This window comes from Cynocephalus volans, chromosome 1 (assembly GCF_027409185.1).
Source record: "Cynocephalus volans isolate mCynVol1 chromosome 1, mCynVol1.pri, whole genome shotgun sequence".
Lineage (NCBI taxonomy): Eukaryota > Metazoa > Chordata > Mammalia > Dermoptera > Cynocephalidae > Cynocephalus > Cynocephalus volans.
The window spans coordinates 52,025,717-52,052,402 of record NC_084460.1 but is presented as its reverse complement, the minus strand read 5'-3'; the positions used below and the strand labels follow the sequence as shown (position 1 = coordinate 52,052,402).

Sequence of the window (26,686 nt, the reverse complement as noted above, 5' to 3'; positions counted from 1 at the left end):
GTTAGCCATAGCAGAGATCTTGAAGTTTCTTTATAGTAGGTCTTCAATAGCTTGGATCATGCTTTTGATGGGATGTGGTCAGTTAGTCCTGCAGTGACAATCACATTTTCTCCCCTAATGACCAGAGCTTCCTCTGTTTGGAATGCCTAAGTGCAAACAACTCATTTGTTGCTTGCCATCTTGCGGGGACCCACCTTCTCCTTTCCTTTGCTAAGTCCATCCATGCTCCTCAGCCACAGGCTGACTTACTCTTCTCCTGTATGTTGCTGCAAGCCCCGTGAACTAGGGTGGCCTCTCTTTCCTTTGGGTAGCTGCCACCACCAATTCTATCCCATGGCCTTTGGTTGTCTCTACCAAGGCTGACTATAGTGGGATGGGGTTTCCCCAGCTCGTCCTCCCCATGCTCCCCTCAAAACAAGTACTATAGGTCCTTCTTACTTTATGGCTTATTTATGACTAATCAGTACAGGAAGATGGGAAAGTAAATATAGTAACTGTGGGAAAATGTCTGAATTTTAAAAAATTCTCTCAAGGTCCTTATGATCTATAGACCCTCATTCAGTCATTGAGAGGGGGACTGGCTGCCTATTTGGGCCTTTTCTTTTTGCATTTATTGGTCAATTAATTCCCTCCCACTGTCATGGGGCTTTTCTTCCATGTCTGTCTAGGCCTGAAGAGTCATCAGAAAAGAAGAAAAATTTTTTCCCTTGTTCGAGGTGGACAGTTTCAGATGCTGGTGACTGCCAGACCGGAAGATACGCATTCCTATTTTAATCCACAGTGGAATGGCTGTCTTTGGACGTTCCTTGCTAGTGTCTGTCCTCCTTTTGCTCCATGGTGGTTATCTACTCTCAGCACAGTGCCTGAACCTTAGCAGTCCTTCAGTGAGTGCCGCCCAGTAACCATATAGGTCATTTCTTGTCTCCATAGTCAGATTATTGCCAGAGGACTACTTGATGTCTTCCGGGACTTCAGTAACAAAGAAGAAGACTTCTTAACAGTAATGGAGATGGTAGTCAGATTGTCTGAAGATGCAGGTTTGTGTAATTATGGTATAATTTTATTCTTTGTGCATTTCTAAGAAATTATATATAACTAATGGTAGCTGATTTGAAAAAGCCCATTTATCAATAACCTTTAAGCAGTGTCTAACCATGAATGGATTTTGTCATGAAAAATGGGTGTCTTATTTGGATATGACTCAAATTATTCTTATTTTAGGAAATTAGAATGACTAATGGCTATGAATGCTATTTTTCCTGGCAGTTAGGCCTTTTGTATTTGTTGAGTTTTGCCAGACTTTTGGTTGATAAGAAATGCCAAATCAAAAGAAGTTCTTTAGATTAGAAGAATCCCAGTCATTAGTTTCCCACACCTTTGATCTTTGTGAGCTAATCTTGATTTTTCTTTCTCTTTCTACCTCTTATGATTGCTAATGTGGAAGAAAAGCACATTGTTGTATGGCAGACACTATGACACTGTCTGCCCCCTAACCCCCCAAACACAGTAAAGATGAGTAAGACAAATGAATGGTGGGTTGCCAGTGCTGACGGTGGCTGTATGACCCCCTGTTCCCCACATTCATAATGAATGGTGAGCAGCTTCAGGAAGTTTTGGAAATCTTAGGCCTTAGAATTTTATCATTTTAACTGAAAATAGAAAAATAAGCCTTCCATATAGCTCCCATATTAGTTTAAAATATTCATGGGAATATGACACAATGCTTTTAACAAGGCCCATGTGGATGTTTTGCGTCTTTAAATGGATTCTCTTTGTAAATGAGTCACCATTTACAGTTCTGCAGCAATTATATGTTTGTGTTAAATTTAATGTGGTATATTGGAGCTAGAGCCACTCTTTTGTTTAATGCTTTGCCTTAGAAATAATTGGGATTTGTGGATTGTGGGGGATGCATTTATGAAAGAATTATTTATATTGTATACGTTCTGGCTGGAATTTAAATAAGCACAACCCATAGGTCTGGCATATAAGCCATTAGTTGTAATGGCTTTTGGACGCTGGCCCAGCATGCAGACTTCTCGCTCCCCCTCGATTTATATATGGCTTGTTATAATAGAGTTGTCATTCTCTCTTCTTTTTATGTTTTTATATTGCTGTATAGCTTATTAGCTTTTTAAGCCTGTCTGCAGCATAAATACTCTAAATGGGAAATGATTTTTAAACTGCATTTGTCTAATTTCCTTGATGAAGTATTTTAGTAAGAAAAGCTAGAAACTATCAGTATATACTATATAAGATGCTTGGTTTATTCTTAATATAATTCTTTTTTTATTTTTTATTGCTGCAGAGCCCACAGTGCGAACTGAGCTGATGGAACAGATTCCTCCTATTGCCATTTTTTTGCAAGAAAACAGATCAGATTTTCCAGTGGTGTTCTCTGAATATCTCATACCTATTGTAGTGAAGTACCTCACAGATCCAAACAATCAGGTTTGAAAAATTGTAACCTTAAGGTCTCTTTAGCAAATTCTCTTTAGTCTTATTTTAGCTGGTATTCTTAATTTAGAAAACAGCTTCTTGGAGTTAAGCGATTCAAGAACAAAAGGTCTATTTGTGTCTAGTTCCTCTAATCATGTAGGAAGATAGCACTCATTCTTATTATCATGTTTCTTTTTTTCTTTAACTTTTTATTATGGAAATTTTCAAACACACATAGCAGTAGAGAGAATATTAAAATTAATGCCCATGTACCTCTTTACCCAGCTTTAACCATCATTAGCATTTGACCAATTTTTTTTCATTTACCTTACACAGATAAAATCCAACCCTGATAAAAGCAATTCCCAGACTATATCATTTCAACCGTAAATACTTTGTATTGCTCATAAGAAATGAAGACTCTTTTAAAGAAAACATAACAATACCATCATTACAAGTATAAAAATTATCAATAGTTACTTAATATCATCTAATATCTAGTTATTGGTCAAAATTTCTCAGTTTTCTCATAAATGTGTTTTGCAGATTCTGTTCAAATCAGAATACAAAAAAGGTCCAGACATTGAATTTGGTTGATACATCTCTTAAGTCTCTCCAAATTTATAGCAGTTGTCTCTCCCCCTTTTTTCCTCTTGCTATTTATTTTTTGAGGAAACCAGGTTGTTACTCCTATAGAATTTCTCACAATTTGGATCTGGCTGATTGATTGCATCTCTACAGTGTTAAGATGTTTCTTTGTTCCAGGTATTTCCTATAAGCTGGTAGTTAAGTCTAGAGACTCAACCAGACTCAGACTTTCTGTTTTAGTGAGAATCCTTTGTAGATGGTGCTGTGTTTTTCTGCTGCATCAAATCAAAAAACACAAACGCTCTTGATGGTTATCTTTCTGTACTTGCTAATTTAGTTCCTGGATGCAGGTGTAGTCAGCCTTGCCCTTTCATGCAAAGGTCCCCATCAGCCTGTGAGCAGCTGCTGGTGACCATCGCCTGGATCCAGTATTTCATTAGAGGTCGTAACATTCTGACACTCTAATTCCACCATTCTTATAAACTATTTGGTAACCCTGAAAACCTGTTTATATAGGAAAGGCAGGATAAATGCTTAATTTTTTCCCTTTCTTTACCAGTTTCCAGAATAATTAGTTGATATCCTAATAATCTACAAAGATTACCAATTAGATTTTAAAAATTTGTTTGAGTATTAATATGAACTCTTGAATTTTAAAATGTTAGATATGTTTCAGTCTATTATAGTCATTATTCTTTTTGATGATCAAATTGTCCCAGCTTTGACCAGTGGGCACCCTTCAAGTTGGCTCCAGAATCTTTTTCACATGACCCAGTAGACCTTGAAGTGCACTTCTTCTTGGTGTCAACTGTTTCTCTAAGGATCCATCCCAAAGGTTCCTTGGTTCCTTTATGAAGAAGATATAAAGAGAAACCAGAATGTGGGTACTGGGAGTGCTCATTGCTGTGAGGTTGACTGATCATTGCTTTTAGTGACAAAGCAATTTTTAAAATTTGTTTTTAATCAACAAATAATAATTGTACTTATTTGTGGGGTACAGAGTGATGTTTCGGTACACGTATACATTGTGTAATGATCAAATTAGGGTATTTAGCATATCCATCACCTCATACATTTATCATTTCTTTGTGGTAAGAACATTCAAAATCTTCTCTTCTAGCTATTGTGAAATATACGTTACAATATTGTTAACTGTAGTCACCTACTGTGTGATAGAACTCCAGAACTTATTCCTCCTATCTAACTGTAACTTTGTACCCATTGGCCGATCTTTCCCTGTCCCCCTCTCCCCTACCCTCTCCAGCATCTGCTAAGAACATTTTTTTTTAATAAAAATTTCCTATGAATTTATATTGATATTTCCAACTCAAATTTAGGATTATAGGGCCTTTACTTAACTTCTTTGATTTTATATTTGTATCTTTTTTTTCTCCTACACAACGTAAATCTTGCTTCTTAAGGACATTAATGTGCGTGTGTGTATCCAAAATAAAAATTCTAATATTATTACTGACAGTATGATAGGATTACTAAATATAGTCTAAGATTTCTTCGCAATTCCTTTTGTTTTTAGGCCACATCTCACTAGAGATGCACAGTCATACTCATGCTACTGTGTTTTAAAGTCACTTTATTCACATTTATTCATTATTTATTAATGATCATACACAGTTATGCTCTTTTGTTTTCAGTTGTTTTTTATTTTTAAAAATTGCTTCAGCTTTTACATTCAGGGAAGTCTGACTTCCATCCCTTTTCCTCCTACTTGTTCTCTCCTTCCCCACAGGAAGTATTTCTTTTAGGTTTTGGTTTTTTCTAATCTTAAAGAAAACACACACACCAGTAACAACTCTCAGGTTATGTCTTTGTATTCTGCACCCCCATGTCCCTTTCTCAGAGGCAAGGTGCCTGCCCTTCCTGCTGCTCTGTAGCTTACTTTGTCCTCTGTGTGGTGTGTTCTGGAGACCAGCTGGAGCAGTCCGTGCAGGTCCCCTACACTACTTTTCCCGCAGCAGAGTACTGCACTGGGGGACAAAGTACCGCTTATGGATGGATATCTGGGTTATTTCTAGTCTTTGGCCACCTTAAAATTGCCGAAATGAACAGCCTTGCATCATTTCTAGTTGTGCCAGTGTATTTTAGGGATGGCTTTCCACCAAGGGTCAATGTGTTTAATTTTTAATGATGTACCATGTTTTCATTATTGTTATTTTCAAGAAATTCTATATTTTTTCCTTGATCCAAGCATTTTTAAAAGACCTAACACTCATTTTTAACTGTTAAACGGTGTGACAGGATTAAATGGAGTTTTCAAAAAAGGAAAAAAGTCATCCTATTTCCACTCTTCCAACACCGGTATTTTGATTATTTTTGCATTTTCTTCTCTAGGTGCTTACACTTTTCCCCACATAGGTCTAATCATAATGTGATACATTTTCTTCCATTCGTTCATTTATTCTGACAGTTTCTGAGTGCTTGTTATGAGCCAAGCACAGGGCTTTCTGCCTGCGGATAAAGAGATGAGGAGGACAGATGTTTTTACCTTCAGAAGGCTCATCTGTGTGTTGTAGACATTCCACTATGTTTCTTCATAATCTTAATATTTTTAATTTTATTGAATGCTTAGATTTCTTGCAGCTTTTTTGTACTGTAGATGCAGTGAGCATTGTAAAGAATGCAGTTTTGTTCTTCTATTGACTTTTCTTTTTCCTTTGGACACATTCTTGGAAATAAGATTATGCTGGGTCAGGGGATTTGACATTTACTTGACCTTTGTCATATTTCATTGCCATATATTCTGTTCTGGAAGGGTGGAGGCAGGAGTGTGGTTTTGATCGCTGGATCTGACTTGGTGCCTGACACCCTGTCTGTGTTGGCTAAAGAGCTGTACCAGGGGACAAGAGCAGGCGCTCCCTACCGTCAGCCTGGTGCATCTGCATGTCACGGCCACCCCAACCCCTCTGCACCCACACCTGCAGTAGCTCCCTGCCCTTGGGGTCTTCAGAACTGCTGTACCTCTGACTCCCGATGATGGCCTTCCACTCTCTGACCACAAGTTGCCCTTTTTTCTTCTCTCCCTACCCTGGGCCTTCCTGCCCTGGAAGCCACTGGCTCCACAACCCCACAGTCTGCCTGCATCTACTTCCTGTTCCTCCTCAGCTGTCCCTCTCTCATCCCACCCTTTCAGGCCCTTCCCTGCCATCACCCTCCTTTTTATGTCCCTTTAGCCAGTGTGCTTGCACCACACTGGCTCTGCCTCCCAGCCCCAGTCCCTGGCTTTGCCCACTCCTAGCTGCCGAGCTTGGTGGGAGGGAGTCCCATCAGGCGTTGATCGGTGCTGTTGCAAATTTATGGGTTCCAGTCGTAGCTGGACTTGCAGCGCTGCCTGGCAATCCCTTTCCTTGTCCCTCATCAGCTACTTTTCACATTATATCTGGCAGCTCTCTCAGACCTTTGCCACTTTCATCAGGCCTCCTCACCTTGCCCTGCCACGCACCAAACAGGTGACCTTGCCTTTTACATCACGGAGAAAATAGAGGCCTTCAATCTTCATCCCCCATCGCAATGAATGGAACCATTGTTTGCTTTATTCAATTCCCCCAAAGCCGCCACCTGTGAACCTTCAGAATCTGTCCCTCTCGCTTCCTCCATCCAGGTAGACGCAAGGCATGTCTCCTTTGTTTCCATCATAAATGCATAGCCCCTTGAGGGCACCCTCCTCTCTTTTTCCATCATCTTTAAAAAGGAAAATATGATGAAATCCTGTCTTACTGAACCTTCTTCAGACTATTTAATGCCTCGGGGTTCAGCCCAGACTCCTTCTGGGCCACTTGTCCTATCCTGCCATCAGCTCTGGAGGCCTCTGCCCATCTCTCCCATTCTGCTGATTCTGACCTCCTCACTCTTCCTACGTGGCCCCTCCTCTCTTTCTCCTGTCTCTGCCTCACTTTAACAGAAGCTGACCCTTCCAGATATCCGCAGTGGGCACCGCTGGGAGTGCCCAAAGGTCCCCAATGGGTTGGGATTCTTAATTTGGCAAAGACTCAGGTGTTCTTGCATCTGGGAGTGTGTATACAAGGTCCCAGCCAGCCTCTGCATCTCAGGCCAGACTGCTCTTCTCTGTTCGCCAGCAGGTACTTTTCATGGTCACTGAACATGCAGTCACTTGCATGGGGCATGTCATGATGTTGGGGTGACGTCAGTATCATTGCTAGCACTACTGCTGCCCCTCACGCAACCATTTCTTGAGCCGTCGCTGTGTGAGAGGTACCCTGCACCAGCACTAGCATGGCTTATGTCCTCTGCTCTTTCCCATGACCCTGTGAGGTATGGTTACACTTGTTAATTCATTCCTGTCCTAGCAGTGAGTATCTGAGGTGCAGACAAATGTGGTTGTAGGTGTTGGGTGGGGGCTGGGTTGGAGAAAGGAGACAGGCTGGATGTCAGACCTAATTTCATAAGGCTCATCTGTTGCACGTTTTGGGATGGTGAAGACTCTTCTGGATATTGTAACCAAAAGTTTCTTTTCCATTTGGGACTGTGAATCTCAGATTGTAAGAACTGGGTCTTATTTTATTTCATTTTTTTCATCTCTGTGCCCTAGCACAGTGTCTGGTACCTGGTAGAATTTGGTAAAGATTTGTAGAACTGAATCAGGTGCAAACTCTCCACTTTGTGATATAACACATTTGTTCAGCAGTCCTGAGCCAGTCCCCTGTGTCTCAGAGGAAGGGACATCCCACCTTCTTCTCAAGCCTCGGGTCTTCATTTTGCTCTGTGGTCCCATCTTCTTGTCTCATACTTGCTTATTTTTCCAGCTCTCTCACTGGCTTTTTTCTTTCAATTATAATCATGACTCAGTCTTCCTCAACTTTCTGTTCTCTGGCCTTGACCTGGAGCTCGCCACCCACTCCTCTTCCTCCTGCCAAGCTTCTTGTGGAAGAAGAACCTCCACAGCCTCTCCCTCTGGGCTTTCATTCAGGTGTCAGCTCCCTGTGCTGAGGTTGACGCTCCTGGAAGCCTTTGATGGGTATCTTGCCATGGGCTCAACTAAGCTGCTCAGTGTCAAATCTAATGCTTTTGTTTTTTTTTAAAACAAAATTTTCTTTTATTTCTTTCCTTTTTTTTTGGCGACTGGCTGGTATGGAGAACCGAACCCTTGACCTTGGTGTTACAAGGCTGTGCTCTAACCAACTGAGCTAACCGGCCAGCCCCTTAAAACAGAATTTTCAATTTTCAATTTTTTAAATGTCATGAAATACTTTAATCACACAAGAGAGGACTGTGTAATAAACACCCATATACCTACTGCTCATTTTCCACAAATGTTACGTTTTTGCAAGTTTGCTTCATATTATTTTTGAGTTAGAGGTTACGGATATAGTTACAACTGCTCTATCCCCCTCCTCCCTCTCTCCCCTTGCATAGGAAACTGCCTTCCTCAGCTTGGCATGTGTCCTTCCCATCCAGGTCTCCATAGTCACACCACTTGTGTAAGTGGCCCTGAATGAGGTAGTATCTTGTTTTAGGTGCTTTAAAACCTTATGTAAATGGCATCAGATTGTACAGTCCTTTCTGCCAGTTGCTTTTATTTCTTTATGTTGTAGATCTGTCCACATTGATCTGGATAGCTCCTGGTCACTCATTTTGACTGTTTTAGGATTGCATTTATATTTATTCCACAATTTATCTGTCCAGTGACTTCTTTTCTTTTTTTTTTATGCTTGATCCATTTATGCCATCAGTTACTGTTAACCATATTTGGGGTTTTTGAAGAAACCTGTACTGGATGCCCACTAGGCACTCAGCATTGCTTTACCCCTGACAGTGTGATGAAAAGATGACCGGACATGTCACTTGATCCTCCTGGAGCTCTGCGTTGGGATACTCTAATACTTCTCTCTCTTGGCTTCTAATAATAATGGTTTTAATAACAATAATAGCCAACATTCATTTGAATCATACTGTGTCCCAGACACTGTTCTAAGCCGTTTATGTATATTAAGTCCTTTCATCCCCACAACAACTCCATGAGATAGGTACTATTATTATCCAGTTTTACAGATGAAGAAACTGAGGCCCAGAGAGGCTAAGTCACTTGCCCAAGATGACTACACTAGTAGTTGCAGACCGTGGATTGAAGCACAGCATTCAAATTCCACAGCCAGAACCTGTAACCCCTGCAGCGCCACCTCTTGAGCTCCACCTGCAGTGTCCTCCCCTGCCTCTTCCCTTACTTCTTGCCTGCATACACCCCGGTCGCCTGTCTCCGTCACTAGCCCCTGGTCCTCTGCCTGCCCCTAAGGCATAGTGTTCTTTGGGGTATTGTCTTGGGTCTTCTTTTTCTTCCACTGCAGGGTTCCCTCCATGAGCTCATCTGCTGCTGTGGCCCCAGGGAGAGTCTAGAGTAAGTTAATCCCCGACTGCTGTCTCTTGCCCTGGTTCCTGGAGTTTATGAGTCACTGGCCTCTACTGCCACTGCCCACTGCACGGCTCCACCTGAGTGGAGGTCCGGGGAATCAGGCAGAGCTCAAACACGCAGGCACCCAAGCCTACTTATTTTCCACCTACAGTCTTGCTCTTCCTTCCATGTTCTTTGTTTTGGTTATTGGTGGCCTGGCCAAAGACACAAGTCATCTTTGGTTTCAGTGATCATCCTGGGCAGTCGCTCTCAGCTGTCCTTGGCAATGTCTCTCAAACCCACTCTGTCCTTTCTGTCCCCAGCCCCCAGCATTGTGCTTTATTAACACCTACGGCATCTGCCCAAGAGCTCCTCGCCTGCTCTCTCAGCTTTCAGAACCTCTTTAAGTTTCCAAACTGTCACCCTCACTGAAATCGAGTGTGATCTTGTCACTCCTCTGATTTTAAGCCTCGGTGGCTTCTCATTGTACCTGCAGTGATCACCAGAGGTCTTAGTGGGACACCGAAAACTTTCCCCATTCTGACCTCAGTGTGTCCTTCAGTCTTCTGTTGGGGTCCAGAAAGCGATACCCCAGAGGGAAGGCCTCAGAAGCAGTCTCAAAAGCAGTTTTCCTCTGACCTTCTGTCCTCCTGTCTCTCAGCTTCATTCTTCCCTGAGGCAAGCCAAGGAAACTAGAATCCCTCTTCACCCAGGCGGGTCATAGATATAATGTGATCTAACCCCTCCCCTCACCTTTCTGAGCTGGACGTAAAGAAATTTTCTGACCTACTTTGTGTGATTGTAGGTCATAAGAAAGGGACCTGCCCCAAACCCTGGATGGATGCTACACAGAGAAGACAAGAAGAATCTGAACCGACAGGCCTTGCTGGGTTTCCCCACTCACTCTATGAGCATCAGATCATACTTTTCTTGTCCAATCACATTTCTACATGGTTGTGCCTGCTTTGTAGAACCTAGGCATAAATATATACAATGTTCTCTATATCTTTGGCCTTCATTCTCAAGGCTCCCGTGTCATGTAAAACTGTGTGATCAACTAAAATTTGCTATGCCTTTTCTTTATATTAATCTGTTTGTATCAGGTGAATTTTCAGAGAACTTTCAGGGTTTGAAGGAGATGTCTTCTCTTGGCCCCTACACTTCCATTCTGCCACTCCACCCCGGCCTGCATCGTTCCTGTTGTCTAGAACTTGTCACACTTCTCCAGAGTGTGCAGCCCCAGACTTCGTCACTCTGTACCTTTGAACATGCTGTTCTCTGAACCTGGAAGGCCCTTCTCCCCTTTCCTTGCTCAGTGGATTAGTTTCCTGGTGCTGCTGTGACAAAGTACCACAAACAACAGACATTTATTCTCTTGCCAGAAGTCCAGAATCAAGGTGTTGTTACGGTCATGCTCCCACCAGGGCTCTGGGGGAGAATGCTTTCTTGTCTCCTCCAGCTTCTCTTGGTTGTGGCTTCTTTGGCTTGTGGCCACATCACTAGAATCTCTGCCCCTGACTTCACGTGGACCCTCCCCTCTTCTGTCAGTGTTTCTCCTCATGTCTTTCTCTTATAAGCACGCTTGTGATTGCATTTAGGGCCCACCTGGATAATCCTGGCTGATTTCAAGATCCTTCACTTAAATCAATCTGCAAAGTCGCTTTTTCCAAAGAAGGTCACATTCACACATTATAGGGATTTGACGTGGACATATCTTTTGGGGGACCTCCATTCAACCCATTACCCTTGTTAGACTCCTCGCTGTCTTTTGACATCTGGGTCTGTGTCCACTGCTCAGGTCCTCCCCTCCCTGCTGCCCTCTGGGCATTGGCAGTGCGTCACATGGGAGAGTGTCATGCGGCAAGGCAGCCTGCAGGTTTGTCTCTCTTTGTCTGTGGTCCTGTCACGTTCTCAGCTCCTGACACATGCTGGACACTCAGTCAGAGTGTGACACCTTAGGGTTGTTGTGGATGTTTGCTGCTTCTGTCTGGACCCCTAGTCCTGTCACCCATACCTGGCTAATATTGCTGGGGCGCTACCTTTCTCCCCTGCTGGCAGCCTGCCTGGGCCTCATCCCACCCGCCTGGACTGTTGGAATAGCTGCCTGGCTGACCTTTCTGCTCTCAGTCTTTCATCGCCTCCAATTGACTTGGAACACCACTGTCAGAATGATCTTTCTACAGTGTAGTTTTCATCTGTCACCTGGTCAGAAGTGTTAGCGTTGTATTGCTTCTGTGGCTTCAGTCTCACAGGCTTGTCCTCTTTTATAACCTGCCATCCACTCATCACCTGTGGCTCTGTCTACACACTGCTGGGTCCTGTTACTGCTCTCCTGCCTTCCCATCACTGTGATGAGTTGTATATTTCGTTGCCTTCTCTATGAATTGGCATTTAATGTGCTTTCATTTCTTCAGACCCCTCTGAGTTCTAGAGCTTGCTTGCTCCATGCAGGCTGCAAACAACAAGAGCTGCTTGGCCTTCCTCTTCTGTAGACCGAGGAGGCTTCGTTTTCTGTGGGAGTGTCCCACCTTGTCAGTGGCTCTTCCTGGGCCCCTTCCCTGTGGCGTTCTTTTGGCACCAGACATAAGTCAGGTCTCGGGTGTGGGTGTGCCCGGGTTTACACAGTAGTGGGAGGGTGCAGTGTGTCCCATCCCTGTGCCTGCAGAGGAGGAGGGGCACTAAGTCACCCGTTTGTTCAGCAAATCTGAACTGAGCACAGTTCTGTGCTATATGCTGCTGGCTACTGAGGGTGTGCTGAAGAAAAAGGACACATTATATGGGCTACCTGCCCTCTGAGTTCACTCTCTGCAGCGTGGGAGACAGGTGTCAATTATGGAATCACACCGAAAAAAAAATACGCATATTTGTATGTACGAGGTTACTTCCAAGGTTACAACTGACAGCCAATGTTCCTGGAAGGATTTGTGTTATCTTTTAATTCTATTTTTCCACAAACTTTTTGAAGTGATCTTGTATGTACATATATATGTATATGCAGAATATATCTAGGATATGAGAGGTGGAGGAAGATCACGGGGGGGCGGATATTGGAATGTGGCTTGGGGACCTGCATGAGTGGGGGTCAGGGAGGAAAGGGGCATTGGATGGAGACTGGAGGAGTGGACAAGGCAGTTAGGCAGAGGGAGTGGCATATCCAAAGGCCTCAGGAAGGCTGACAGGAGGGCGGCAAGGGCAGGAAGACCCGAGTGGTTCAGACAGCAAATGGCAGGGGAAGGCAGGTGTGGCCAGCTTACGGCATCCACTAGGGGGTGTGTCCTGATCCCAACAGCACTTCCGCTCATTTTGTTTCACCTTTTGCCTTTTCTTCCTCTTTTAGGTTAGAAAATCAAGTCAGGAAGTGCTCTTGATTCTTCTGGAACAAGATCTCATTTTCCAGCACGATATTGAAAACAAAGTGTGTCCAATTCTGCTGGAGCTGTCTGCCCCAGACAGTGATGAGGAATTCAAAGCAGAAGCCGTGAGTGTGAGTCTGTCCAGGGGGTTACTGCCCCATGCTCATTTGTTGGTGTTGTCCCATAAGCTGGCTTGTGCATGACGTGATATGTTGCACGTGTTCGATTTGACTAGCACTGTTCACATGCGCAAGGTAGCCAGTGACTTGACCTAGGTCTGAGAAAGCTCACAACTCAGCTCTGAGCATGTTTTGGAAATGATTGTTTTTATAGCACTGCTTGTTTTATGAAGTCAAGTCTTCGGGAATCAGTGAATTGGGCATAGCAGAGACAGCTGGCTTAGACTTCTGCTGGGCAAGATGCTGAGATTTATAGGTAAACCTTGAATCTACATGGGTCATGGGCCTTGTTTCTCAAAGTGAGGAATCTCATATGGTATGTGAGATAATTTTAGGTAGTACTTGGACAATTAAGAAAAACATGTAATAGGTGTGTGTGTCTGTTTTATAGATTAAGAGAAGACTAAAGTAGGCATGTAAGCACATACGAAGTTCACTGTGAAGAACACAGATGTGGCCAAAATGTTTACAGCACTTTGGGAAATGCTGTGTTAAAGTATTTGTGCTCATATCAGTTAAAGATACACAGTGAAAGGAATAGTATAAGTTCTCAGTGACTTATCCATTTAATGGTTAATATTGTGGTATCCTTGAGTTTGTAAGATTCTGTACCCATTGTTAAATGATTATATAAGCAGGACTTTCTACTCATTTCTGGAGCCCTTGTTCGTAAGCTGGTGGTTGATGAGCCGGTGCTGGCTTTTTCTGCTTGTAGACCGGGACACGCTTGCCCGATCTGTCCTCGTGTGTTTTCCTTTGTGGCTCAAGGAGAAGTCATCATGGGCCATCTTTTTGTTTTTAGCTGCTGCTTCCCCTTTGACCTGTGCAAAGCATGCCATGTGGCATGACCCTTTCTGTTTGCATTATAGAAGTAAGGTGCTCCAGGATTATAGAATAATCAGAAGTACTTTAGGAAAAGTTCGTACATAAAGGACTTAAAAAGTCATGAGCCTTAATTGTGAGTATAGTAAAAGATATAGATGATAGTTGTTTTCTTGCTTGGAACAGAACAACATTAGAGAAAGGAATTCTTTTCTTTCTCAAAGTGCAGAAACATTATATTCACCATGGAGCTAAAAAAATTGTATTACAGAGTAAGAACATTTGGCAATTATTCTTCATTTATGTAAAAGTTTTCTTCATATATGCATTAAAGATCTGGCTTTTTAAACTAATTTAATTTTTTTCATATTCCATATGTTTATAAGATGAATCAGGCTGAAGAATAATTGATTATTAAAATTCAAATTCTCCAGGGTTCTTTTATAAATTTCAAGTTTCTCTATAAGAAATTAAATTTATTTTGCAAAATGAACCTGGCTAATATCATTTAGTTGGGGTATTTGGCAGTTGAGCAGTGAACTTTGCAAATGAGATCTTTTTCATTTGGAAGTTGGTTAGGCGAGTTTCCAAGGTTACGATTGACAACCAAATAACTTATCCCTAAAGACTGCTAATACCATGAAAAATAACACTCAGGGCATTTTTGCATGATTTTTATTTTGTTTCCAAACACTCCATTCTTGTCAGCAATATCCTTCTTCTTCTTCTTCTTCTTCTTCTTTTTTTTTTTTTGGTGAAAATATTTGGAAACTGTAGCAAGCCGTCAAGAAACTATCTGTACAAATCACTTGCAGAACAAATTAGTTCACATGAATTGTATTTTTCATTCAAAGTGAGTTGCTGATATTATTATTTGAATGTATTAGCTTTCAGGTGTGGCTACAAGAACAGAAGCAGTGCTGATCCCTCCCACCCCAGCCCTCGAGGCTGAGTGCATGTCTGTGTCCTCCCCGTGTTTCTGGAGGACCTCTGCTGCACAGAGCTCCGATGGGGCAGAATGGGGGGGGGGGGGCGTGCGTGCTTTGGTCTAATTTCTTTTCCAGATCCTGGAGACCAAGGGACCTTGGAGGGGACTCTCATCCCTTGGTCACTGGAGATCTGTGGGGCACAGACAGAGCTGTCTTCTTAGCTAGGAAGTGAAAATGTGAGTGGAGTGTGGGTTTCATATTCAAGGAAGAGAAGGGCAGGGTTCTGATTTAACTGGTCTGTGAATGATGCCCCAGACACTGCGAGAATCAACTTGTATTTGTTAGGAGGTGATTCAGGGAGCTGTTGGCTTGACAGGGGATAGATGGGGAAAGCAGCAGATTGGGCTGGTCTGCTGCCCTCTGTGTTTTGGGCTGTCTTTGCAGCCATGTGGTGTGAACATTGCTATGCTGCATGTGCATAAGCACACCCCACTCAGAACAGTGCCGTTTTTGAGGAATTGCTTCTCACTCCCAAGGAAACTGCACGTCTACATGGACAAAGTGTACCTCTGTTCAGTAGACTTTTCATTCTCATTGGAAGTTACAATCAATCGATTGTGATGCTGAGAACTCTAGTGATGATTGGGAAAAACAAAGATAGCCAACTACACATGCCTGGGGCATTTTTAAATCAAGTTATGCGGCACGACTTTCATGCTGGGACATGGGTACACAGATTCCTGGTTTCTCACACAGGTATGCATTTTCCTTTGTGAAGTCTTTCTAGATACCCAAAGCAACATTAGTGACTCTCACTTTATGTGTCAGAAGAGTTGGTTCCTATCTGTCTTCTATCACTTAGCAGTTGTGAAGTTCTGTTTGTTTCTCCCTCAAAATGGTGAGCTTCTTAAACAGAAGACCATATTGTCTTTGCACCATCGGTACCCAGCACAGTGCCAGGCCCAGAGTCTGTGCTAAATAAATGTTAGTTGTTGGATGAATGAATCGGTAAAAACTGCAAGAGCTGTATCTTGTAATTATATCTAAACAGGATAAACAGACCACTGGAGAGCAATTATAATTCCTGTTGCTCGCAGGGAGGCCATTAGCATTCTGAGATTATAACTAATTGTCAGAAACCTATTTTTCTCTCTCGACACATTTTCACATTGTTTTCCTCATTTTTTGTTGTCGTTCCTATTTTTAAGTTCATTTTTATTTGTGCATTTATTTAGAAAGAATGTTGCAATTATGTACTATAAAGAATGGTTAGCTCCAAGCAGCTAAATGAAGATTGTCATTCCGTACAAGTGGTTCTCAGGGCCACAGGAATATAATTTCTTCTCACTTGGGGTGCTGACTTTTAATGATTCTGGATTTGTTTTATACTGTGTAGTAATAAGGGCACGTGGGTGTGGCAAGAGGCAGAGGGGTGGATGGAGATACTGAAAACTCTTTAGTTGCCTGTTAGCCTGGATACGGAAGCCTCATGTCCTCATTTATTGTGGCTGTCACTTTGTGCAACTCTGCTAAGCATCAGATCAGAAACATGTGTCCTTGGAGTTCTGGAGCCACAAGCCTTTTCCTTATTTCTGTTATGGGACTAGGTTCCCCTCCCCTCATCCCGTTTGGTTTTCTTTCCCCTCTTGTCCATTTGTGTGCATATTCCAAATAGAATGATAGTTGGATTACTAACTCAGGACCTTTTTCTACTGTAAAATGGCAGTGCCATGTTGATAGTGAGAATAACAGGCTTCAGAGACAGGAAGTCCTCCCTCCCTCCATCTCTTCCTTTCCTCCATGTCTTCCATCCCTCCCTCACCTTCTTCCCTCCATCCCTCTGTCCCTTTCTTCCTTTTTTCTACTTTCCTCCCTTTCTTTTTCTTTCGTTGGGGGAGTGGGAGAGTTCTTTTATTTTATTTTTTTGATAACTTTTCATTTTGTTTTAATTTCAAACTTATAAGAATAGTACTATGAATTCTTTTTTGTATACCCTTTATCCAGCTTCTCTAGTGGTTTCTGTATAGCTCCATTTGTTTTATCACATTCTCTCCCCCTTCTCCATACTCGTACACACACACACAGAGATATATACAAATGTGTATATATTTTTCTGAGCTGTTTGGAGACATTGTGCCCCTTTATTAAATTCTTCTATGTATATATATCCAAAAAATAGGGAAATCCCTTTTTTATACAACCACATTATAATGATCAAAATCAGGAAATTTAGCACTGATATAGTGTTAATGTCTCATTCCCAGTTCATATTCAGATGTTGTCATTTGTCCAGGATCCAATTCAGGATTACTCATTGCATTGAGTTGTCTGTCATATCTCTTTGGTTTCTCTTAATCTGGAATAGTTCCTGAGTCTTTCTTTCAATTTTGTAACATTAACATGTTGGAAGAGTCCAGGCTAGTTCTTTTGTAGAAGGTCTCCCGGTTTAGCTTCGTTGGATGTTTCGTCATATTGGATTTGGACTCTTTCTTTCTGGCAGGAATATATATAGAAGTGATATGATCTCAGTGTGCCATGTCAGGAGGTGCAAGACTTTAGTTGTCCTAGTAACGGTGATGTTAACTTTGACGACTTAGTCAATAGAGGTGGTATCTGCCAAGTCTTCTCCAGTGTACTTTTTTTTTCCTCTGAAGGTAATAAGGAGAGTTACCTTGAGACTGTGTAAGTATGCTCTTCATCAAACTTTCACCCACTAGTATTAGTGTCTGTTGAGGATTCTAGTTGGTGTTCTACAGTGAAGAATGTTCCATCTCCATGGTTTGCCAAACTTTTGTTGATGATTTTCACATCTGTGTTCAAGAGGACTATTGTTGGCAATTTTCTTTTCCTATTATGTCTCTTGTCAGGTTTTAGAATTGGGGTTATTTTGGCCTCAGAAAATGAGTTGGGAAGTACTCCCTTCTCTTCTATATTCTGAAAGATTTTGCTTAAGATTGGAGTTATTTTTTTCCTTAAATATTTGTTAGAATTCACCAATAGAACCTCTAGTCCTAGAGTTTTCTTTGTGAGATGGTTTTTTATAACAGATTCAATTCAGATATAGGGCTGTTCAGATTTATTATTTCATGTATCATTGGATAAGTTGTGTATTTTAGGGAATTTATTAATTTCATGTAAGTTGTCAGATTTATTGGTTTAGAGTTGTTCACAATATTCCTTTATTATCCTTTTAATATCTGTAAGATCTGTAGTGTTATCTTCTTTTGTTTATGATATTGGTGTATGAGTTTTTCTTTTTTCTTTTTTTTTTTTTACTTTCTTAATAAGTCTTAATAGGGGTTTATGAGTTTTATTAATGTTTTCAAACTAATTTTTGGCTCTGTGGATTTTCTTTATTGCTTGTTTTCTTTTTTTATTGATTTCTACTATTAATTATTTCTTACTTTCTACTTTCCTGAGTTCAATTGCTTGTATTTTTCTAGCTTCTTAAAGGGGAAACTTCATATTTTGAAGCCTAACTTTTTCATAGTAAGCATTTAAAGCTACACATTTAATGTTTATATCTTTGTGCTGTATTGACCCTTTTATCATTAAAAAATGACTTTGGTAGTAATTTATATCTTGTAGTCTACTGTGATATTAGTATAACCACTTTAGCATTCTCATGCCTACTGTTTATTATAGTATATTTGCTTTTACTATCAACCTAATTGTCTTTACATTTAAAGTGTTTCTGTTTTTGTTGGAATATAGTTAGGTCTTGCTTTTATATCTAGTCTGATAGTTTCTGGATTTTAATTGGAGTTTTTAGTCCATTTATATTTAATGCAATTATTAGTATGTTTGGATCTGTTTCTGCCATTTCTTTATTTGTTTTCCTTTTTGTCTCTTTTGTTTTTGTTTCTCTGTTCATTGTTTTCAGTTTTCTTTTGGGCTAATTGAATATTCCTTAGCATTGCATTTTAATTCCTCTATTGAGGATTTTCAAAAAATATAGCACCTTACAACTGTGTAGTTCCACTTACTTGCTTTCATCCTTTGTGCTGTTGTTTTTATATATTATATTAATATTTCATACATTATGAACCTGAAAGTACAGTATTGTAATTTTTGATTTAAAGAATTATATCTTTTGAAGAAGCTAATAAATGAGAAAAAAAATAGACTTTTATACCCCCATTTTTGCCATTTTTGATGATCATCTTTTCTTTCTTTAGATCTGAATTATCAAATCTAGTATCTTTTCCCTTTAGCCTGAATAACTTCCTTTACTACTTTTTTTAGTATCAGGTTGGCTGATGATGAAGTCTCTTAGTTTTTGTTTAGCTGAAAATGTCTTTAATTTGCCTTCATTTTTTAATGATAGTTTTGTTGGATATAGAATTGGGGGTTGACAGGTTTTTGTGTTTTTTTCTTTTAAAACACTTTAAAGATGTCATTTTGTTATCTTCTGGCTTCCTTAGTTTCTCATGAGAAGTGAACTGTCATTCATGTTGTACTACTGCTATATATAAAGTATCTTTTTTTCTCTCACTGCTCTTGAGATTTTTCTCTTTGTCTTTGGATTTTCGCAGAATGAGTGTTTATCCTGTCTTGTGTTCATTGAATTTCTTGGATTTGTGTGTTGATGCCATTCACCTAATTTACGAAGTTTTTGGCTATTGTTCCTTTTTTTTTTTTTCTGTGCAATTGTTTCTTTCTCCTTTTAGTCTGGGACTTAGATTACACAAAGTTGGGACCCTTGATATTGTCCTACAGATCTTTGAAGCTCTGTTTTCTTCAGTCATTTTTTCTGTCTAATGTTCAGATTTGATAATTTTTGTTAATCTTTCTTAAGTTCAGTGGCTCTTTCTGTCATCTCCAATCTGTTAGGCCTATCCAGTAAGTTTTTTATTCCACTTATTATACTTTTCAGCTCTAGAATTTTCATTTTGATCTTTTATAGAATCTTTACAGTTTTTATATCTCTATGATAGAGTCCCTATCTGTCCTTCTCTGTGCATATGTTTTCCTTTTAATCCTTAAATATATTTATAACAACTCCTTTAAAGTCCTTATGTGGTAGTTGCAACATTTGGATCATCTTGGTGTTGATTTCCATTGACTACTTGCATTATGGGTCACTTTTCCTTTTAATACATGAGTAGTGATTTTTGATCAGACACTGGACATCATCAAATGATGCATTGCAGAGAATTTGGACTCTGTTGTATTTCTCTAAAGTGATTTTTGTCCTAACAGACAGTTACCTTGATTGACCTCCAACTCCAAACTGTTTCCCTTTTGGTGAGCAGCAGCTGAAATCTCTGCTCAGTTTAGTTTATGTCTGTTGCTTCTTTGTTAGGTCGTCTGGGATCTCTCCCCTAGCCCTACTCCCATCCCCATATGTAGTTTAGTAGTTGGCTAAAGATTCAAACAGATCTTATACACAGATTTTCGACCTTATTTGCAAATCTCTGCTATTGCAGTTCATCTTTTAAGGGTAGCCTGTCCTCTAGTTTCCATTTTTTGATTGCTGTCCACTGCTTCCAAATGGTTATTTTTTATGTTTTATCAAGATTCTATAATTGTTATCTGTAGGAGGGTTAGTTCAATTAAGCTACTTTGCTGTTACCAGAAGTCTTGGTTCTTTTTTGTAGTTTCCATTTCTTTGATGAGATTCCCAATCTGTTTATTCATTATGACCCTATTTTCTTTTTAGTCCTTTGGCACATTTATAATAGCTGCTTTAGATTCCTTTTAAAGTCTCCTAATTCTATCTGGATTTTCTGTGGGTTTGTTTCTACTGACTGATATTTTTCTTGGATAAGGGTCACGTTTTTCTATTTCTTACGTGTATAGATTTTTTGTTTTCTATTGTATCTTGTTGATGTAATGTTGCAGATACTCTGGATTCTGTTATTTTCCTCTGTAGAGTGTTGACTTTGTTCTAGGAAGCAATTCAGATTCTGTTTCCCTACAGTAAGCAGCAGCTGAAACTACTCAGTTCTCTCAGCCTTAGGTTACTGCTGTTTTCTATGAACTGCACAGTCTCACCTGTGCATGCACAGTTCAGAGATCAGCCAAGGATTAGGGTAGGATTTAATTATAGATTTTAGCATGCCCATTCCTTTGGCTCTCTTTTTCCTTCCTTCCCAGGATTTTCACTCTCACTTTCCAGCTCCCCTGGCAGCCTCAATCTCTGTTCTCCGATTTCTCAAGCCAGTGAAACTGTAGCTTTTGCTTGAGGTCTAGCTGCCCTGCATAGCCAGGCAGATGGGAAGTGCCCTCAGGCAAAAAGCAGCATAAATGCAAATTCTACCCAGTATGGTTTTCTTCATTCAAGGGTCTGCTCTTTAATTCTGCCAGTGTTCAATCATTCCCTGGTGCCTACCAATCATTTTTTTATACTGTATCCCACTATTACTGTATGTCCCACCTCATCACTGTCTGTTTTTAGTTAGTTACATTACTTAACCTCTTTCACCATTAGTTTCCTCATCTGAAAAAAAAGGGATAATTAATTCCCATATCATATGGTTCTGGGGAAGGTAAAATGAACCAGTGCATATAAATTGTTTCTCTATTGGGTGCTTGTTGACATCTGGCAAATACTAGCTCTTCAGTTTCAGACAAATACCAATTTGAGTAAAACTAGAGAAATATTTGGCCTTCTATTGATCATTTTTTAACTGACAAAACTCAAAAGAAAGTGTTCTCTATTTTTCCTTCTTGGACATTTTGGCAATATTTTAGATATTTGCTTTTGGAATATATCTTGTTAGTGATGCATCTGACTTACACACTTTGGTATTTCAAGTGACTCTGATGTTCTTGTTATTTATAGGTAATTTGCAGAATGGCTTCAGTGCTGAGTAAGAGCACAGTTGAACACCTGCTGCTCCCTCGATTCTGTGAACTGTGTGGTGATGAGAAACTCTTTCAAGTTCGGAAGGTGGGATCCTAGGAGTTTTAAAACTCTTTAAGTTAAAAAATTGGAATTAGATTCCTCTGAAGTTTCTGGACTTCTTCAGTAGACATAGTCTGGAGGGAAAATGTGTCCAGCATGTACTGTGTAAAGAAAATATCTGAACAGTGTTGCCAGTTTTTACTGCAATTATGAAATGGATAGAAGCCTGGAGATGAGATTCTATATGAGTAAACCGGTTGCTCTTAGGACAAGAGTTATGGGACCTTGCTGGCTTGTGGTTAGATATGGTTATTCAGACATGCAAGGTCTTTGATTATCTGGGGTCATTTGTTCCAGAACCCTTTTATCTTTGCTATACCTTCCAACCCCAATCCCAGGTTCATGTTTAATTGCTTGTCACTTGGTTGTCAAATTCTTCCCTTTTGAAGGGTGTTGCCATCCCCAGAGACAGCCTTATCTCCCACCTTGCTGCATAACTGGTCGTCACTCCTTGGCCTCTCCCCATGATGTCTAGGCAAGACAGTGGGTCTCATGTACTGAGCAGAGAATGTTAAGGGTCTCTTCTGCCCTGTTGCTAACCAAATGCATTATGTATCAAGATTAATTAGGAGCCTAGAATTTGGTTCCTTATTGTAAATCCTCTGTTTTCAATGCAGTGGAGGCACCTAGTATGGTGCCGTGTGGGCGATGGGCTTGGTTAGGGCTTGTTAGCTGCCTGACTAGAGGGGATAATTACTCTCAAGCTTCCTGCTTGTTAGTTTTTACAGTTTGTTACGACAAAAAGAAAGATGAGAATAATGGATATGCCTTTTGCCTTTTTAAGGTGTGTGTGAAAAATTTTGGTGATATTTGTCATGCTGTGGGACAAGAAGCCACTGAGAAATTTCTGGTATGTGAAATTTTGCCAATTGTAATTGCCGATTTACTTCTTAGCACCCTTTCAAATAAGTTGTAAAATTTTATATTTATGAGTCTGTTACTTTGGAATGGCAGCTCAGTTTTAAATTCATTAATTTCAGATTTCTTGAATTCTGCAACATTTATTTTGTTTTTTGGTGGCCGGCTGGTATGGGGATCCGAACTCATGACCTTGATGTTATAAGTCTGTGCTCTAACCACCCTGAGCTAACCAACCAGCTCCCAGATTTCTTGAATTCTGAATTTAACGTTTTTCCTAAGCGTTGGCAGCTGGACTGTGGAATGGGATGGAAGCAACCCTAGTCCTCTTTCCCGTGGGCTTTGCTGTCACCTCCTCACAGGTCATTTCTCCCAGTTTCTTCTCACTGTCTGAGCCACTCTCTGTCCCCTCTCACTGCTCCCTCTAGAACACTGCTCCACCACCTTACTCTTGGGCCTCAAAACCATTGAGAATTTTTTTCTTGGTTTACAGGTTAAAATCTAGAGCCTTATTGGCATTTCAGGTCCCTTCACAAATACCTTTCCTGCTCACCTCCAGTCCCCTTTCTCAGTTCTGAACAGGATCCTGGCCTAGGTGAATCTCACCTCAGGCCACACATCTGAATCCTGGGGAAGGTCGGAGGAAGGGGGAGGCCCAGGCTTTTGTATTTTTGATAAATTCCCAGTGATTTTGATGCACAACAGGGTACAGAACCACTTCACTGGCCAGCCAGGTGACTTTTCAGCTCCCTGGAGGCTTCCTGTTCTTTTACACCTATGGGTCATTACTGCCTCTCACCCCTAAGTGTCTTCCCTACCTGGTAGGACCCTACTTACTCTTCAAATCCAGCTTGAGTGTGCCTCTGTGAAGTTCTTTCCTGGTCCAGACTCACCCACCCACTGTGCCGGAGAGAATCCATTTCTCTCTGTTCTGCATCCTGTAGTGTTTTGCTTATAGTACCTCACTCTTGGTTTGCTCATGGGAATCTGGGGATGGCAAGGACCACGTCATGTTTGTCTTTGTTTCCCCAGTGCCCACCTCGGACCTGGCACTTGGAGAACTGTGCTCAATAAGCATTTTGTCAATAAGATATTGACAGAATACTACTGTATCGTTGGAGTTTAACCTCAAAAAGTATAATCTTGGAATTGATTTTTAAATTTAAGTGCAGAAGCTCATTTTATTTTATTTCAAGTAAAAGCCATGTCAACACAGTTCCAACCCAAGAATAATTTTTAATGGGCTGTTGCTTTGAATATACAGTGAGTGTTATCTTCTACCTAGTGTACCTGAATGAAGAATAGCAGTGACCAGTGTGCTGATCTTTCTGTAGGTGCACATTTCCGTGGTCATATTACATTCCCATTTGTGAAGCATTTTAGGCTAATTATTTTTACATTAGGATATTAAATGAAAGCCTTTTTAAAGGATAAATTTTAAAAGAGGATATAATTATAACCTTTATACAGATATAGAATGAGCATGTGTCAAAGATTGTACTGAACTCATTTATTAATAAAACAAACCAGTAAGATATTACAAGCAATTTAATGGAGAACTCAGAGTACTGCACATTTGTAGTCAGACCAAGGAGTACTGAAGTGATGTACTAATCTTACAAATAGATTCAAAAGCAGTCAGTATCCAGGCTGATAATCCATTGCATTCTACTGGACACAATTTGCATTTCTGTGGACAGGAATTATTTGCATTACTGTCAGTTTTTAATTTTTATTTTTCATTTTTTGTCGTTTTTTTTTTTTCGTGACCAGCACTCAGCCAGTGAGTGCACCGGTCATTCCTATATAGGATCCGAACCCGCGGCGGGAGCGCCACCGCGCTCCCAGTGCAGCACTCTACCGAGTGCGCCACGGGCTCAGCCCGTCAGTTTTTAATAACTTGCCTTCTATCACTAGAGTTGTAAAGCACCCTATTCAAGGACAGTGAAACCTGGATGGGTGAGCTAGTTGGGACATTCCCTAAGTTTAAAGTCTTTCACAGTCTTTCTCTATAATTCACATAAGGAATATCAGTCATTCTGCCTTTTTGGGGGATTTTTTCTGTTATCTTGTTATATTTACCCAAGTCATTTACTAAAATTAGGAATGAAGGACATGTTTGTTTCTTCTACTTACCACAATTTCTATTTGTTTCAAATGATTTTTTTTAGACCAGTGTATGTTTCTCTTTGATATTAATTTCTGGATATGCCTTCACTACGTCATTAAAACAGGTTCTGCCCTTGCTCGGGGTAATCAGATTTGAGTAGCACTATTTACTTGTTTTGGTAGATCCCAAAGTTTTTTGAGCTCTGCTCAGATAATGTTTGGGGGATGCGAAAAGCCTGTGCAGAATGCTTCATGGCCGTGTCGTACACCACCTCCCCTGAGGTCCGCAGGACCACACTGTCGCCTCTCTTCATCAGACTCATCAGCGATCCCTGTCGATGGGTGAGTGATGGCAACCCTGGACTCCGTGGGTCAAGCTGTCCAGCTGTGTCCAGCTCCCAGGCCTCGTCTTGGCTCTTGGACTTGTGTCTCTGTATTTTGTCCTTTCAGTGACTAGATTTAGATCTTGTGTAGACCTCGCAAGGTCTAAATTAGGGCAACTGAAGTCTCAAAAGCTTTGGGGTGACTATTAAGAAAGTGGCACACACCTTAACATATGGAGCAGATGAATATCACAGCAATCAGAATTATGAAGGGAAGGCATTAACTAAACGATTACCTTTTCTGTTACTGTCATAAACATGCCTGTAATGATTCATAAGGTCTGTGTAAATACTTTAAAAAAAAAATCTGGTATTATTTGATGTGGAATTAATATTCTGGAAGAATAAAACTATATAACAGAGCTAAATTTTTCTTCATTTTCTATTGAATAGTTTATTTGGAATTTAGGGAATGATTTAGAAAGCAATAAATCTGCATAGACGTCGTTTGGAGGTCAGTGGCCTGTCTGGTGACCAGCTGTCTGTTTCAGCCTGGGATGAGATGTGGCCACTGCTGTGGTCCGCTGCTGTGTCTACCATGCTGTTCTCTCTGGTTCCAGGTGCGCCAGGCTGCGTTCCAATCCCTTGGCCCCTTCATCTCCACCTTTGCAAGTCCCGCCAGCGCTGGCCTTTATGTTTGCGAGAACGGCACCCTGAGCACCCGACCACAGACCCAGGATTTGGACACTGATTTTGCCTCCCGCTTACCCAGTCCTGAAAGTTGTGTTCATACTTCCTCAGCCAGGTACGCCCTGACCAGGATCGTCACCAAGACCGACACTTCACCTCAAGCATCCACCTAAGATTCTAGCAATTATCTTGTCTTGAGTTTTAGTAACAGTGACCTTCTGGGTAAGATGGAATATTAGAGCTTTAATTATGTAAAGAAGCAAAAAGTAATTGCAATAATGATTTTTAAGTGTGAGTACTGGGTTATAAATAAGGAAGCTACTGTGTCTCCTAAATTTAGATAAAATATTCATTGAGAGTAGTGATTAAATAAACTATAAAAAATTTTTCTCTTACTTTTTTGATTAATGAAGTTCTTTGGATAATTTACATAGGGAAAAATGTGAAGTCTCCCAAATGTACATTTGTGACGTAGGATGTTATATGCATGTAAAGGTGACATTTCTGACTACCATTGGTAGGCCCTACATGTTTTTCTCATATGGCGATTGATCTTGGATTTTCATATCTTTCCTCTGAGGAGAGAAGTTGTGTACTAACTAGACTATTTGGGTCATTTATAAGCATCTCTCCATTGTTAATATTATGCAGGATGGTGACAGTGGGTAATTGACACCTCAGATAATACAGATCCCTTTTAAGATGGGTGTGTCTTTCCCTCCATCCTTCCCCCAAGAAAGTTCATTGAGTGCCTGCTGCGTGTCAGGCTGGTGTGCACTGTCTTCCTCATCAAGATGTTCACAGTGGTTGACAGTAGCTAGCTCTCACAGGTGCAGAGCTTTTATTTTCCACTGCCTGCCCCCTGGTGGAGGCACCAGTGAGCAGGAAGTGGATGAATGAATGGAATCTTGCCACTGAAGGTGCTGCAGCAGAAGCCAGGGGAATTCTCCCCATGAATTCCATGGAGGGTTGGCTGAGCTTTCATGTGGTATTTTCATTGCACCTCATACCTTCGTGGGGCCAAGGGAGCTGACTGCACCTCTTATCTTCTTGTGAGGATTTAATCTTCTGACAGTAGAGACACTAGGAGGCTGGCTGGCTGGCTGGAGGAGGACCAGGCTTGGG

At 40.9% G+C, this 26,686-nt stretch overlaps 1 protein-coding gene across 4 annotated transcripts in view; it reads left to right on the top strand.

The window, feature by feature from the left end:
• Window positions 1-26,686, top strand: part of LOC134378800 (serine/threonine-protein phosphatase 4 regulatory subunit 1-like) — a 78,764-nt gene that overhangs the window by 36,570 nt on the left and 15,508 nt on the right. For 2 of the 4 annotated variants that reach the window (XM_063098111.1, XM_063098115.1), the window contains 7 exons: window positions 931-1,037; window positions 2,309-2,451; window positions 12,726-12,872; window positions 21,459-21,566; window positions 22,366-22,431; window positions 24,732-24,890; window positions 25,492-25,676. In XM_063098111.1, coding sequence (XP_062954181.1) covers window positions 931-1,037; window positions 2,309-2,451; window positions 12,726-12,872; window positions 21,459-21,566; window positions 22,366-22,431; window positions 24,732-24,890; window positions 25,492-25,676 — 915 coding nt within the window. The remainder of the gene's footprint in view (window positions 1-930; window positions 1,038-2,308; window positions 2,452-12,725; window positions 12,873-21,458; window positions 21,567-22,365; window positions 22,432-24,731; window positions 24,891-25,491; window positions 25,677-26,686) is intronic. The other 2 variants (XM_063098121.1, XM_063098128.1) reach the window with 2 other exon arrangements.